This window comes from Sus scrofa, chromosome 3 (assembly GCF_054392235.1).
Source record: "Sus scrofa isolate SSC_HxYL_T2T_F1_AM1 chromosome 3, Sscrofa_HxYL_maternal_Yorkshire_Landrace_v2.0, whole genome shotgun sequence".
Taxonomy (NCBI): Eukaryota; Metazoa; Chordata; class Mammalia; order Artiodactyla; family Suidae; genus Sus; species Sus scrofa.
The window spans coordinates 17876242-17892316 of NC_139385.1; the positions used below are offsets into that span (position 1 = coordinate 17876242).

At 52.2% G+C, this 16075-nt stretch overlaps 2 protein-coding genes across 3 annotated transcripts; one reads left to right on the forward strand and one right to left on the reverse strand.

Moving 5' to 3' along the window:
- Positions 1–5550: 5550 nt before the first annotated feature.
- On the reverse strand, positions 5551–8328 carry C3H16orf54 (chromosome 3 C16orf54 homolog). Of its 2 annotated transcripts, none has more exons than XM_003354555.5 (2): positions 8275–8328; positions 5551–7527 (listed from the first exon to the last, which is right to left on the reverse strand). In XM_003354555.5, the coding sequence occupies exon 2, from the start codon at positions 7525–7527 to the stop codon at positions 6862–6864; it is 666 nt and encodes a 221-aa protein (XP_003354603.1). In that variant the 5' UTR covers positions 8275–8328; the 3' UTR covers positions 5551–6861. The 2 variants fall into 2 exon arrangements, with proteins under 2 accessions (XP_003354603.1, XP_005655153.3); XM_005655096.4 differs by lacking the exon at positions 8275–8328 and adding an exon at positions 7751–7844.
- Positions 8329–8502: 174 nt separating this feature from the next.
- Positions 8503–13649, forward strand: ZG16 (zymogen granule protein 16). The gene is given in 2 exon segments (XM_085016202.1): positions 8503–8661; positions 13214–13649. Coding segments are annotated over 2 exon segments (510 nt in total). The 3' UTR covers positions 13565–13649.
- The last annotated feature ends 2426 nt before the right edge of the window (positions 13650–16075 follow it).

Consider the following 16075-nt stretch of genomic DNA (forward strand, 5'->3'; position numbering starts at 1 on the left):
GGCCATAACTCAGTAAGTAACTGCTTTTAAGACTTGCTCTCGGGGAGTTCCCATCGTGGCACAGCGGAAACGAATCCAACTAAGAACCATAAGATTGCAGGTTCGCTCCCTGGCCTCGCTCAGTGGGTTAAGGATCCGGTGTTGCCGTGAGCTGTGGTGTAGGTCCCAGACACGGCTTGGATCCCACGCTGCTGTGGCTGTGGTGTAGGCGGGCGGCTACAACTCTGATTGGACCCTAACCTGGAAACCTCCATATGCTGCAGGTGCAGCCCTAAAATAAAGGCTTGTTTTCAGAGGCGCTAAGTAACTCAGTTTGTAAGACCAAACTACAAAGATCTGCAGAGACGCTGACCGTGAGGCCGTGAATAACATCCCCATTCATCGCTGTGAGCATCGCATAACCCACATAATGTGGGCTTTCTTTCCTTCGGGTAGGTGGTGCTCTGTAGATCCCTAGATCGAGTACAGCACACTTAGAAAATGACCAGAGCCAGAGAGACTCAGATATAGCTCTAGTTTGCTGGGTCACTGGGTAACCCATTTCCCTCCCAGCTCTTGAGCTAAAGTTTTCAGAAGACTTAGCACCAACAAAGAGCTATTCCATGCGTCACTGGCTGCTGCTGTTGCTGCTGCTTCTTTTGCTTTTTAGGGCTGCACCGACGGCATATGGAAGTTCCCAGGCTTGGGGTCAAGTCGGAGTTGCAGCTGCCAGCCTACGCCACAGCCACAGCAACTCAGGATCCAAGCCTCGTCTTCCACCTACACCCCAGCTCACGGCAACACTGGACCCCTGACCCACTGAGCAAGGGCAGGGATTGAACCCACATCCTCATGGATACTAGCCAGATTTGTTTCTACTGTGCCACAATGGGCACTCCCCACTTGCATCATAATATTTGGCTGCTTTTTAACCAAAGCGAATTCTTTTTTGGAATGCTACATCAGTATATAAAGATCAATGTGAATTTCTTTCTTTTTTTTTTTTTTTTTGGTTGTGCCCATGGCATGCAAAAGTTCCCAGCCCAGGAATCAAATGCACACCACAACAGTGACCAGTGACTTGAGCCTCAGCAGTGACAGTTCCAGAGCCTTAGCTACTAGGCCGCCACGAAGCTCTCAGTGCTGGTTTCTTTCTTTCTTTCTGTCTTTTGTCTTTTCAGGGCCGCACCAGTGGCATATGGAGGTTCCCAGGCTAGGGGTCTAATCGGAGCTATAGCTGTCGGCCTATACCACAGCCACAGCAACTCAGGCTCCGAGCTGCATCTGCAACCTACACCACAGCTCATGGCAACACCGGATCCTTAACCCACTGAGCGAGGCCAGGGATCGAACCCACAACCTCATGGTTCCTAGTTGGATTTGTTTCTGCTGTGCCACAACGGGAACTCCTCTTTCCTTTTTTTAATGGCCACACATGTGGCACATGAAAGTTCCCAAGGGTGAAAACGGAGCTGCAGCCGAGGCCTATGCCACAGCCAAGGCAACACTGGATCCAAGACACATCTACAACCTACTTTATAGCTTGCGGAAATGCCAGATCCTTAACCCACTGAGCAAGGCCAGGGATCAAATCCGAATCCTCATAGACGCAACGTTGGATCCTTAACCCAATGAGCCCCAGTGGGAACTCCTCAACACTGATTCCACCCCTCCCTTTTTTTTTTAGGGTCACATCTAGGACATATGGAATTTCCCAGGCTAGGGGTCAATTGGAGCTGCAGCTGCCAGCCTATGCCACAGCCGTAGCAACGCCAGATCCGAGCCACGTCTGAGACCTACACTGCAGCTCATGCAACGCTGTATCCCACTGGGCAGGGCCAGGAATGGAATCTGTGTCCTCATGGGTACTTGTCAGTTTCTTTACTGCGCTGAGTCACAGCAGGAACTCCTCAATGCTGACTTCTTAAAGTCTGGATAAAAATCACGCTTGCCACATTAAAAAAAACAAAAATCAAACCCCCTTCACTATAATCTCACCAAGAACCAAAAGTATCTTATTTGTATTTTTGGCACAATTTGCTTTGTTTTTTCTCAGAATGTGAGGAGCCAGAAGGGAAATTCATTGAGATTTGTCAGCTTTTTAGGTAAAGGATTGTACTAACATATTTTTTATATTATTGGTATAGGAATTACCCAAATGGATGGAAAATTTCAAGAGCTAGACCAACCTTTGCATTAAAAAAATTCCAATCTAATTAATTCTAATGGATGAAAAGTCCATAAGGGAAAAGATAGAAGAGGCAAAAGAATTGTTTCTGTGACCTGAGGCAATCATTCAGTGCTTTGTGTACAATAATTAAAATAGAACCACAGCAGTTCCCATTGTGGGGGAGCAGAAACAAATCCAACTAGGAACCATGAGGTTGTGGGTTCGATCCCTGGCTTCACTCAATGGGTTAAGGATCCAGCATTGCCGTAAGCTGTGGTGTAGGTCACAGATGAGGCTCGGATCCTGCATTGCTGTAGCTGTGGTATAGGCCGGCAGTTGCAGCTCTGATTCTGGTCTACCCCTGGCCTGGGAACCTCCATATGCCTTGGGTGTGGCCCTAAAAAAAAAAACAAAACCAAAACCAAAAAACTTCAGGTTATGATTTGGGGGTAAAGCGGTTTCTTTTTTCTTTTTAGGGCCATACCCTTGGCATATTCCCAGGCTAGGGGTAGATCAAAGCTGCAGCTGCTAGCCTGCGCCACAGTCACAGCAACGCAGGATCTGAGCCAAATCTGGAACCTACGCCTCAGGTTGCAGCAACACCGGATCCTTAGCCCACTGAGCGAGGCCAGGGATGGAACCCACATCCTCAAGGACACTAGATCAAGTTCTTCACCTGCTGAGCCACAACAGAAACTCCAGAAAGCAGTTTCTGGAGAGTCCTGGAAGGGTATAGAAGCCTGCGGCAGGTTGCAGAGTGACAGGGAGATGAGAAATGTACACTGCTAGGACAGACAGCTCTTTCCAGAAGGTTAGCTGTGAAGATCTGAACTCGGTTATAGAGGAAATTGTTTGGGGGGGGGTGGGTGTTGTGAATGATATCACCTGACCAGCATCTCGCTGCCGTGAAACATCCAGAAACGCTGCACAAAATCAAGCAAACGTCTTTTGCAACGTACAGCTGGGTTTCAAGAAACTAAGGGGAACCCCCAGAGCCACAGATGAAGAGGAAATTGAAAACCAGGGTGAGGGAGCTGATGCATAGTTGTTGGTCTCGGTAAAGGAAAGGGCTTGGGTTTATATCCATCTATTTTGTCTTCTGCTTTTTTTTTTTTTTTTTTTTGTCTTTTTGTCTTTTTGCCTTTTCTAGGGCCGCTCCCATGGCATATGGGAGGTTCCCAGGCTAGGGGTCTAATCAGAGCTGTAGCTGTCAGCCTACACCAGAGCCACAGCAACTCAGGATCCGAGCTGTGTCTGCAACCTACACCACAGCTCATGGCTACGCTGGATCCTCAACCCCACTGAGCAAGGCCGGGGATGGAACCCTCACCCTTGTGGTTCCTAGTCGGATTCGTTTGCACCACACTACTATGGGAACTCCTATTTTGGAGATGAGGCTTTACCTGGGGCCTTAAAAACAGACACTAATATACAGCTCAGCCCCTTAAAAGGTGAGACCCTCAGTGAAAAAGCAGAATAGAAAAAAAAAAAAAAAAAGAGCAAACTTGCCATCAGCGAAGGGAGCATAAAAGAAACTTGTGGGTCTCACCCTGAGATCTCAGAATTCATCACCAAAGGAGTTCCCTGGTGGCCTAGCAATTAAGGATCTGGCTTTGTCACTTCTGTGGCTCAGGTTGGATCTCTGGCCCGGGAACTTCTGCATGCTATAGGTAGAGCCCCCTCCTCCCCAAAAAAGCAAACCAAGGTGAGCCCTTATTTAGGTTTGGGGTTCAAATTTACACCATTCTCATAGTCGCAGAAGCCCAAATAAAATGAACAAATAATGTGGTCCAGGGATGGTAATTTCCCTGAAGCATCCTTGGCAGGAGCTAACACAGAAACTCTCTAAGAGACACGTGGATTCCCACTGATATGGCCTTGCTGAAGCTGAGTTCACAGCCCCAGCTTAGAACACATAAGAGGAAGCCATCTGTCACGAAAGGGAGCAGACACAGGCCACCCTAGACCTTGGAACTCCAAACAAGGAGTTATTGAGTAACTCAAAAATGCATTGAGCAAAGGGCCATCCAGGAGGGTTTTTTTTGGTTTTGTTTTTTTGTCTTTTTAGGGCCCCATCCGAGGCATATGGAGGTTCCCAGGCTAGGGGTCCAATCAGAGCTGCAGCTGCCGGCCTACACCACGGCCACAGCAACGCAGGATCCGAGCCACATCTGTGACCTTCATCATAGCTCACCTCAACGCCAGAGCCTTAACCCACTGAGCGAGGCCAGGGATTGAACTGCGTCCTTATGGATGCTAGTCAGATTCGTGCCCCCTGAGCCACGATGGGAATTCCTCCCCAGTGGACCGTTCACACTTCATCGGCAGAGTCCCCATGACCCAGTCCTGTCAGCTGATGGTGACAACAAGAACTGACATATAGTTACTGGCTGGTGAGTGACAGAGATGGGCCAGCAGCCCTGATCTCTCCCTGTCTCAGTTCTGTCTTCCTGTCTTACTTCACCTCCCTCCACCCCCGCTGCTGCCAATAGAGACGGTGAGCCCCAGGGGGCGGGGCCAGGCCTGTTTCCTCCCACCCAGGGCCTGGCTCAGCGGCGGGTGTTCAGCAGACAGGCTGGATGAGTGTACCTGGCAGGGTCGGGGTGGGGGACGCTCCGCCTAGGGGCTTCGAATTGCCTGGCTGCTCCTCCAACCTCTGGGATCCAAGGGGCAAGAGGGGAGGTCCAGGCCCAAGGGCTCCCCAACCCTCCCGAATAGGAAGAGCTGCGTGTTGGCCTCTGCCAACCATAGCATTTCCAGGGTGTGGGTGAACTTGGCGGGGGGCGGGGGAGGGGGCGGTGCTGGAGGGCATTAAGCAGCACAGGATGACTACTCCCTGGCCAAGGCTCATGTCAGTCCCAGAACTTCTGGGGGAAGGTCTCAGAGTGGCGCTAGAATATCTAACACTTTCCTAACACTTGCTGATCCATCCATCTGTGTCCTTTTTTTTTTTTTTTTTTGTCTTTTTTGTTGTTGTTGTTGCTATTTCTTGGGCCGCTCCCGCGGCATATGGAGGTTCCCAGGCTAGGGGTTGAATCGGAGCTGTAGCCACCAGCCTACGCCAGAGCCACAGCAACGCAGGATCCGAGCCGCGTCTGCAACCTACACCACAGCTCACGGCAACGCCGGATCATTAACCCACTGAGCAAGTGCAGGGATCGAACCCGCAACCTCATGGTTCCTAGTCGGATTCGTTAACCACTGCGCCACGACGGGAACTTCAACATCTGTGTCCTTTTAACAAAGAAAGAGCAGATCTTAAGGTCAATGCCTCCCCCAGGGAACAATGTCTATGTAGAACTTGATATCTTTGTTTACATTATGTCTATTCACATGTTTTACCTTCTATTTCTGGCAAGGGATATTTGATGTTCCACTGACAGAGTGACACGAAACAGAGGCCTTGTCAAACAAATTTATTAAGAAAACAGTAAACCAATTTAAAGAAAAAAATGTGCAGGTGGTACGCTGATAGGGCAAACAGCCTAACATTCAGGACCCAAGTTTGGGAAGTCAGACCCCAGGGAATGGAAACTCCTTTGCCTCCCCCAACCCATGGCTCCTCGCCCAAAGGGGAGGTCAGCTGATACAGAGACTAGGGCTCCGTTTCTGCGGGGTGGGGCGTTGTAAGTAAGCCCGTCTTGGTGCACATCTGTTTCTCTGGACCACTCCAGCATGCTGGGGTGGAAGATGGCCAGAGGCCCCGTTTGGGGAGCTGCCCTTTCCCGGGAATGTGTCCCTCTCCATACTGGACCAAACCTAGCTCTCCTTGGCCCAGGGCCACCCTCACTGTGAAGGGTAAGATCCAGAGGGCTCATGGGTTGGTGGCCTCAAGAGAGGACACGACACCTGCTGGGCTTTTCAGACTCCAGGCCCCAGCTGCAGGCAAGAGAGGGCCTCTTGGGGAGTTCCTGTTGTGGCTCATCTGTAAGGAATCCGACTAGAAACCATGAGGTTGCGGGTTCGATCCCTGCTCTTGCTCAGCGGGTTAAGGATCCGGCGTTGCCGTGAGCTGTGGTGTAGGTCGCAGATGCGGCTCGGATCTGGTGTGGCTGTGGCTCTGGTGTAGGCCGGTGGCTACAGCTCCGATTGGACCCCTAATCGGCCGCAGGTGCAGCGCTAAAAAGGGGGAAAAAAGAGAGAGAGGGGACCTCTTTTTGCAGGGTGGGGGTGAAAACCACGGTTTGACGGTAATAAGATGCTCTTTTGCCTGGTCTTGAGCTCTCTGTCGGTGTTGTTCTGGAGGGGCGGCGTGGCTCTGGGAAGCTGAATATCTGTCATTTCCTGCTAGCAAGGCTGACACCCGTCATTGCCACACTCGACGAATCTTCAGCATCCATGGTACCCTTCACAACGCGGGCATCTTAGGTGCCTGCTGAAGGAGGGTGGATGTGCTATTTCCTGCCTGTCTGGTACCTTGAGTTCTTAATTCGGAATGTGATTTTGGCAGCTTCAGGCCCAGAGCTGGCCCCAAGTCCAGTTCTCTGTGCCGCAGCCCTTGGCAGCTGAGCAAAGGCCACTCCAAGCTTCTCTGCAGCACAGGCTCCATCCACACCCAGGCTGCCCAGGCCCAGATCCAAAGGAACTGAAACCCCCAAAGTAAACAGCCTGGGAGAGGCATTCTTGCCTGGGGTGGGGATGCCCTCAGGTGTGGGCTCGGGCTCTCAGAAGTCTCAGAGGCCTCTGGGGGCCAGTCCTCCAGGCCCTGGGGGTCAAAAACCCACGCTGGTCCGGCCTTCACGCCTCCAGAAAGCTGAGATCTCCTCCAGGGTGACCCGAGGCTGGAGGCCCCACTCGGGATCAGGGCTTCCTGGCCGCTGCCTCCGGGCCTGGGGGCTCCCCAGGTACCCACTGGCCTCTGGCCTCTGTTCAGGCTCGGCCCAGCTCACCAGGCCTGGGGCGTGGGGCCTCTCTTCCCAGACCTGGGGCCTCCAGAAGGTGCTGCGGGCTGGGGCCTGGGGCGGGGTCTGGGGGACCAAGGAGTTGCGAGGGGAGTTGGGGGCAGGTGGAGCTGTAGCTCGTGCCTCCAAGGTGCCCCCCAAGGTGGGTGGGTCTGGGGCGCGGTCCATCAGCAGGGGGACTGAGGAGCCATACCAGTCCTCCGAGCGCTCTCGGGGGGTGCCTGTGGGTTCGATCCACAGTTCTCCCCCCGGGCGCCAAACCAGGGTGGGCGCGAGGGTCCCCGGGTCTGGGCGGAGGGAGCGGCGGAACAGGCGTTCGGCCAACACGGCTGTGGTCAGGAGGAAGACGGCGGCCAGGGCGGCCAGGACCAGCATGATGGGGACGCAGGGCCCACAGGGCAGCGGGGGCCATGAGGAGGCTGCCAATGCCAGGGGCTCCTCCATGGGCCCGGAGGGCTGCTCTGGCGTCGGAGGCATCTGGAGAGGCAGAGAGAGGAGAGACAGGGCAGGAAGCGTGTGAGACAGGCTTGGCACATCTTGCGGAGGAGGGGGCAGCGGGTGTGCACAGAGTGAGGAGAGAGACAGCGGGGAGCAGGGCTTGGGGACGGCTGGCTGAAGAAACCACCCCAGGCAGACAAAGGAGCCAGGAGGACCCCGAAAGGGCAGGGGGGAGTCAGATGGCCAGAAAGATGGGGCTGACCTGGGTCTGCAGCCAGGCCCTCCTGCTCGGCATCCTCAGCCCCGTCCCTGAAGCCGCACGGTCCTCCCAGATTCCAGGGTGCCTCAGACAAACGTCCAAGGGCCCCAAGGTCTTCGTCCCTCCCCCTGCCGGCCCCACCCCCACCATCTCAGCCCCTTCGGGTCTTCTTAGAAGAGGAAGTTGCTGAGTGAGGAACTGAGAGCCTCCATTCCCAGCTCTGCCCAGCATGTGTGCCCCGCTCCTGGCCACTTTCACCTCCTCCACCTCGGTGGCACCCTGGACGCTCCTTTGCCCTCAAGTCCCTCGGGAGTTGGTCTTGCTCTCTGCAGAGGCTCCCCAGGTTTGCTGTGGTGCCTGATCTCAGGTGCCACCTCTGCTCCTGTCCCTGCCTCTCCGGCTCTGCCCAGTCTCTGCCCAACTCTGTCTCCCTTGTTTGTCTCGGATGGCCTCTCTCTGGCCCCAGCAACTGCCGCCCCCCACCCCCCGGCCGCATTTGCAGGGGCCTCCTGCCCGTTTCACCTCACCTCCAATGGTCCCTGAGCTCCTGGCTCTCCCTCAGAGCCACCCGTGCCTGTGTGAGCGGAGGACGCCGGGCAGTTGCCTTAGATGAGGGCGGAAGGGAGGGCACCACCTGTTGCTGGGCAACTGTGCCCTGGATCCCCCAGCCACCCCCGCGGAGCGTTTCCAAGGCAACCTGGGGGGATGTGGTCACCGCTGTGGGGAGGTGTTTCCTGGCAAGAGGTGGGGCCGGAATGGGCAGCGGCTCTGTGAACTCAGTGTCACCCCACAGTCAGGTCCCCTGGCCCCAGGACATCTGCCTGGAAGCCAGGAAAGAGAGACAGCCCATCCAGGCCACCAAGGTGCCTCGTTCTGTCTGCTCGCATGGGGGTGCCCTGTTCCTGCCCCACACAGTCAGCCCCACCAAACCCACTCCTGCTCTCTGCCCCCCATGCCCTTGTGCATGCCCCGCTTTCTCCCTGCTTTACATAAACATACATCTCCTTGTCTTCAAGCCTTTTAGCCACAATTTTGGTTGGAAAATGTCTGTGAGATAAGGCTTGGGTAGCAAAATATCAAGCCTCTAGGAAGGATGTAGGCTAGAAAAACATGCTTAGGGAGTTAAGAACCCAACTAGGATCCATGAGGATGCGGGTTCCATCCCCGGCCTTGCTCAGTGGGTTAAGGATCCAGCATTGCTGTGAGCTGTGGTGTAGGTCACAGACAAGACTCAGATCTGGCGTTGCTGTGGCTTATGGTCGGCTGGCAGCTGTAGCTCCAATTTGATGCCTAGCCTGGGAACTTCTATACAACACGGGTGCGGCCCTAAGAAAAGCAAAACAACCAAAAAAAAAAAAAAAAAACCATGCGTAGGCCTATCTCCAAGACCCTGAACATTTGCCATCTCAGCTCCTTTCTCCTGGCGCTAAGGGTCGAAGGAGCTGGGGCCGGGGTGGGAGGAAGAGCATCCGAGCCTGGATTGGAGGCCTTTCAGAGATGATCTCCTTCCACTCACTCCCTGACAAGTGACCAGTAAGCCCCGAATTAGGGAGGTGTTGTGCCCTAAGTCACACATGTCAGAGGACAGGGGATGCATAGACATGAATTATTCATCTGGCAAATAACCTCTACATAGCACCGGTATTCCTAGGTATTACTTTTTTTTTTTTCTTTTTAGGGCTGCGCCTGCGGCACATGGAGGTTCCCAGGCTAGGGGTCAAATCAGAGCTACAGCTGCCAGCCTACGCCACAGCCACAGCAACGCCAGAACCAAGCTGTGTGTGCGACCTACAGCACATCTCCTGGCAACACCGGATCCTTAAGCCACTGAGCAAGGCCAGGGATCGAACCCGCATCCTCATGGATCCTAGTCAGATTCGTTTCTGCTGAGTCACGATGGGAACTCCAATATTTTTTTTAAATTGGGTGTTCGTTGAGTTTAGGCTTAGGTTTCAATCCTTTTTTTCTTTCTTTCTGTTTTGGTATTCATATTTTGTTGTGCAAAATGACAGCCAGAGAATGTAAAAGGCTACCAAAAATATGTGGCTGTGTAAATGTCTCTCAAAAGAGGGTCACAGGAGTTCCCGTCAAGGCGCAGTGGTTAACGAATCTGACTAGGAACCATGAGGTTGCGGGTTCGATCCCTGGCCTTGCTCAGTGGGTTAAGGAACCGGTGCTGCTGTGAGCTGTGGTGTAGGCCGGCGGCTGCAGCTCTGATTTGATCCTTAGCCTGGGAACCTCCATATGCCGCAGGAACGGCCCTAGAAAAGGCAAAACAGAAGAAGAAGAAAAAAAAAGAGTCACAAGGGCAGCCTGACTCAGATTGCTCCATCCTAGTGGTTTGGAGGGAAGGACCAGAAGGAGCACAAAGGGGCCGGGGGTGGGAGTAGGAGGAAGGGTTCGTCCCAAGGCTCTGTGTCTTGTGACATCTGCAGAAACGTGATGAGATCAGATTTTGATGAGATTATAAGCCTTAAAATAAAACCTGAACGTAATATCACTGCAGTGGACACTTACAAATGGCTAAGGTGGTAAATGTCCCCTCATGGATGCCAATTGGGTTCTTAACCCAATGAGCCACGAGGGGAACACTTCCACTGTTGCACTTTCTTTTCTTTTTTTTTTTTGGTCTTTTTGCCATTTCTTGGGCCTCTTCCCACGGCATATGGAGGTTCCCAGGCTAGGGGTCGAATCGGAGCTGTAGCTGCCGGCCTACGCCAGAGCCACAGCAATGCAGGATCCGAGCTGTGTCTTCGACCTACACCACAGCTCACGGCAACGCCGGATCCTTAACCCACTGAGCAAGGCCAGGGATCGAACCCACAACCTCATGGTTCCTAGTCAGATTCGTTAACCACTGCGCCATGACGGGAACTCCCACTGCTGCACTTTCTACATGTGGCAAGACTGGCCGGCCAAACTTACTTTATTATTATTTCTATTGAGCTATCCTTCGCATACTATACATTTCACGCTTTTACTTTGTACCCTTCAGTGGTTTTTAGTGTAGTCACAAGGATGTGCAACCATCACCACTGTCTAATTTCAAAACTTTTTCATTACCCCAGGAGGAAACCTGTACCCATTCCTTCCTCCTGCCAGCCTCCGGTAACCACGACCTGCTTTCTCTCGCTACGAGTTTGTCGATTCTGGACATTGCATAGAAATGCAGCCATATGATTTGCGGCCTTTTGTGTCTTGCATCTTTCACAGAGCGTAATGTTTTCAAGGTTCATCCATGCTATAGCATGCATCAATACTTCATTCCTTTTTTTTATAGCTGAATAAATATTATCCCAGCATATGGATAGATATTTTCCCCACTATCCCAAAGCAGAGCATTTTTTTTTTTTGTCTTTTTGTCATTTTAGGGCCACACCTGCGGCATATGGGGGTTTCCAGGCGAGGGGTCGAATCAGAGCTACAGCTCTGGCCTATACCACAGCCACAGCAACGCAGGATCCGAGCCGCGTCTGCGACCCACACCACAGCTCATGGCAGCACCGGATCCTTAACCCACTGAGCAAGGCCAGGGAGTGAACCTGCAACCTCATGGTTCCTAGTCGGATTCGTTTCCGATGCACCACGATGGGAACTCCAAAATAGAGCATTTTTACGAGAACTTCTGTAAGCCAAAACAGTGTAAAATGAAGACGCAATCATCTTAGGATACATCTTGCTAACAGATGCACAAAATAAACTGAGATAAAGCACAGATGCTCACAGACACAATTCCTGCAGCCCTGTTTGCCTTGACACTTTCCTCCTGCAGTGACGGAGTGTATCTTCCACTGCTCATCCAGCCTCATTCAAAAGTCTCTGTTCCAGAGTTCCTGTCGTGGCTGGCTTAGTGGTTAACGAACCTGACTAGTATCCACAAGGATGCAGGTTCAATCCCTGGCCTCGCTCAGTGGGTTAAGGAGCCAGCGTTGCTGTGAGCTGTCGTGTAGATCACAAACGCGGCTCGGATCTCGTGTTGCTGTGGCTGTGGCGTAGGCCAGCGGCTACAGCTCTGAGTCAACCCCTAGCCTGGGAACCTCCATATGCCGAGGGTGTGGCCCTAAACACACACACACACACACACACACACACACACACACACACACACACACACACACACACACACACACACACACAAAGTCTCTGTTCCTCACAAGCTACTCTTCGCAGCCATAACTGACTCTGTGTCCTTCCTCTAAGTGCCTCGAAGTTTACCGAGTACATTTTTCTGTCTCATTTAATCGTCTAAAATAACACTTTGAGGAATTCCTTGGTGGCTTAGCCATTAAGGATTCAGCATTGTCACTGCTGTGGCTCAGGTCATTGTGGTGGCACATGTTTGATCCCTGGCTTGGGAACTTCCCTTTTTTCTTCTTTTTCTTTTTAGGGCCACACCCATAGCCTAGGGAAGTTCCCAGGCTAGGGGTTGAATTGGAGCTGTTGCTGCCGGCCTACGCCAGAGCCACAGCAATGGCAGATCTGAACCCCGTCTTCGACCTACACCACAGCTCGCAGCAACACTGGATCCTTAACCCACTGAGCAAGGTCGGGGATCGAACCTGCAACCTCATGGTTCCTAGTTGGATTTGTTTCCACTGTGCCATGATGGGAACTCTACTTTTACCAGATTTCTTGATTCCACCTGTGACCAGGGAGCCTTTCCCCAAGGCCTTTGCGCTTAGCTCCTCAAGTTTCTTCTGCTCCCCCTTCTCTTTCTGCTTCAATGCCTAAATCCAGCTCCTTGGCCTGCATCTTGGGCTGCTCCAGGGGCTTCTTCTTGCCATCTTCATGGCCCATATGGCACCTGCCGTGCCTTCCCCAGCCTCCACATGAAGTTTAAATCCCTTCTGGCACCCTCTATTTTTGCTTGACGCCTTTCCCAAAATACATATCCTTTTGCTCCTGGATCTGTGTACCCTGGCACAGCACAGACAAGTGTCTTTCTTCATGGGATGTCCGAAAAATTCCTTTTCTTCTTTTAAGTAGGGAGTAGGGGCCCAGTGGGAGTATAGACTTCAAATTCAAGCTCTGGGGGCTCCCGTGGTAGCTCAGCAGAAACGATTCTGACTAGTACTCATGAAGATGCAGGTTTGATCCCTGGCCTCGCTAGGTGGGTCAAAGGATCCTGTGTTGCTGGGGCTGTGGCGTAGGCCGGTGGCTGCAGCTCCGATTTGACCCCTAGCCTGGGAACCTCCATATGCTGCAGGTGTGGCCCTAAAAAGACCAAAAAAAAACAAAAAAAATCTAGCTCTGATAGTTACTGTCTGGATGACTCTGGGCAAGTCGTCTTCCCTCTGTGAGCCTGTTTGTCAGCAAAATGAGGAGTTGAGGTTCCACGCCTGATCTCCAAGGGCTCATGCAACTCTCACATTGTGTGGAACTGGCAGGACACCTGTCACCCCTGTCACCAGTTTGAAGGTCTCAACGTGGAGGCCAAGAGGCCCTGAATTCTGATCCCCTACTCAGTGTGTCCCTTCCTCCTCTCCTCACCCTGCCCCTAGGCTCCAGGTGCGCTGCGGCAAGGTGTGGAGCGACTATGTGGGTGGCACTCAGGGGGACCTGGAGGAGCTCTTTCTTTACCCGGAGGAGTCGGTGGTCCAGGTGTCTGGCAAATACAGCTCCTACCTGAGGAAGCTGGTCTTTGTGACTGACAAGTTCCACTTCCTAGCTTTTGGGAAAGACACAGGCACGAGTTTCAATGCTGTCCCCTTGGACCCCAACACTGTGCTACGATTCATCAGTGGCTGAGCTGGGAGCCTTATTGATGCCATTGGCCTGCACTGGGACTCCTACTCCAGGGACTACGAGAACTGCTGAGTTACACGGCACCCCTGCAAGGGGGGGGTGTGGGAACCCCGAGATCACCAACCACCATCTACATGTCTCAATAAAGAAAAATACATGGACATGGCTAAAGCTGGTGTGTGGTGGGGCGTCTGCAGCTGGGATCCACCCCCGGACTCTACGTATGGATGCGTGAATCTCCTTTTTGGCTACTTGTCAGATGTCAACCCAGGGAAGAGTGGGAGGATAAAGGAGAGAGGTATACACATCCTGGGTTTTGGGGCTCCCATCATGGTGCATCGGAAACGAATCTGACTAGGAACCATGAGGTTGCGGGTTCGATCCCTGGCCTTGCTCAGTGGGTTAAGGGTCCACTGTTGCTGTGAGCTGTGGTGCAGATCACAGATGTGGCTCAGAGCCCACGTGGCTGTGGTGTAGGCCGGCGGCTACAGCTCCGATTGGACCCCTAGCCTGGGAACCTCCATGTGTGCCACGGGTTTGGCCCTGAAAAAGCCAAAAAAAGAATTCTGGGTTTTTCTTCACAATTTATCAAGAGGAGGTAAGATTCTGGCCTGTAGCCCAGTTCTCTTTTCAAGTGTTGACCCAAACTCGAGTTCTGAGGCCAAGAAGGCCTAGTTGTGGATAATGACTTGAACCACATCAGTTCCACTCTCCGGCCCTTGTTTTCCCCTCGAGACAGTGCCTCGCCACCAAAAGGCACCTCACTCCCCTGACCTTAACCCACTGGCTGCACGTGGGTGGCCTGGGCCATCTTCCTTTGTTCTTTCCCAGAACTCACCTGAGTCCCAAAGTTTAGCCTAAGTTCCTGCCAAGGACTCTGCCTATTACTGCGGCTTTCCCACCTTTACCCACAAGCGCTGGGGTCCTTGCTCAGCTCTTTGAGAACCGAGGTTCTTTCCTTAGGAAGTCACCATCTCCTCAACAGCTTCTACTCTGCCAGCCCCATCCTTAAAAAAGGCATTCGGGAGTTCCCGTCTTGGCGCAGTGGTTAACGAATCCGACTAGGAACCATGAGGTTGCGGGTTCGATCCCTGGCTTTGCTCAGTGGGTTAAGGATCCGGTATTGCCGTGAGCTGTGGTGCAGGTTGCAGACGCGGCTCGGATCATGCATTGCTGTGGCTCTGGTGTAGGCTGGTGGCTACGGCTCCGATTAGACCCCTAGCCTGGGAATCTCCATATGCCGCAGGAGCAGCCCAAGAAATAGCAAAAAGACCAAAAAAAAAAAAAAAAAAAAGGCATTCCAAGGAGGGTGGAGATTTCCATCATGGGTTGCCATGAACACAGGGGGTTGGCTGGGGCGACTGGACATATATATAAAAGAAAATTTGTTGTAAAGAATTGGCTTATGCAGCTGTGGAGCCTGGCTAGGCAAATCTGAAATCTGTATGGAAGCCCAGCAATCTGGAAACTTCTGGGCAGGAAGAGATGCTACAGTCTACAGATGAAATTTCTTCTTCCTCAGGGAAACCTCAGTTTGGCACCTCCCCCCACCAAGATTAATTTATTAGGTTATAAAAATCTATACTCTTAGTACAGTTTGACTTCTGTTTTGTTTTGGCTGGGCCCATGGCATGCATAAGTTTCTGTGCCTGGGATCGAACCAGAGCCACAGCTGTAACCAGAGCCACAGCAGTGACAACAGTGATAACCTGCTGAGCCACAAGGGAAGTCAGACTTTATTATTTTAGATTCCACCTATAAATGATACCATGCAGTATCAGTTTTGCTCTCAAGACTTGTAATTGACTAGATAAGGAATATCCAGGATAATGTCACTTATTTAAAGTCAAAGGCCTGTAGACAGTCACCAGGTCTACAAAATATCTTCACAGCAATACCTAGATCAGTTTAATGAAATACTATACTATAGTTTAGCCCAAGAGACACATGAACTACCTGTTGCACCTGATTAAACCTAAGAGGGCTGAGGTGGGGATTCTGGATAATGACAGGGAGTAAAGGAGTTTGCTGACCAGTCAGGTAAATGGATTACTGAGTAATAGTGGGAACCTCACTGTCAAAGGTCAGAATGAGTTGACAGTGTACTGCACAGGGACTTAGGAAACTGAAGTTCTAGCTCTGCTCAGGTATATGACCTCAGCCAAATCTCTTAACCTCTTTAGATTTCAATTATCCCACCCCCCCCTTTTTTTTTTTGCCTTTGCCGCTCCCACGGCATATGGAGGTTCCCAGGCTAGGGGTCGAATCGGCACTCTAGCCGCCAGCCTACGCCAGAGCCACAGCAACATGGGATCCGAGCTGAGTCTGCAACCTACACCACAGCTCACGGCAACGCTGGATCCTTAACCCACTGAGCAAGGCCAGGGACCGAACCGGCAACCTCATGGTTCCTAGTTGGATTCGCTAACCACTGCGCCACAAGAACTCCTCAATTACCCCTTTGTAAAATAAGCTTAATTTGGTCAAATGCTCTCTAAAGCCTGTCACACCTAGAAATCTGAATTCTGGACTTCCTTTGTGCCACAGTGGGTTAAGGATCCCACATTGTTACTGCTGTGACCA

What these genes read in the sequence shown, in the direction of transcription:
- C3H16orf54 (XM_005655096.4), bottom strand. Translation starts at nt 7,783, where the DNA reads ATGCCGAGCAGGAGGGCCTGGCTGCAGACCCAG. An exon ending in GGGCCTGGCTGCAGACCCAG is followed by an intron (nt 7,528 to 7,750) that starts GTCAGCCCCATC and finishes CTGCCTCTCCAG; the next exon opens with ATGCCTCCGACGCCAGAGCA.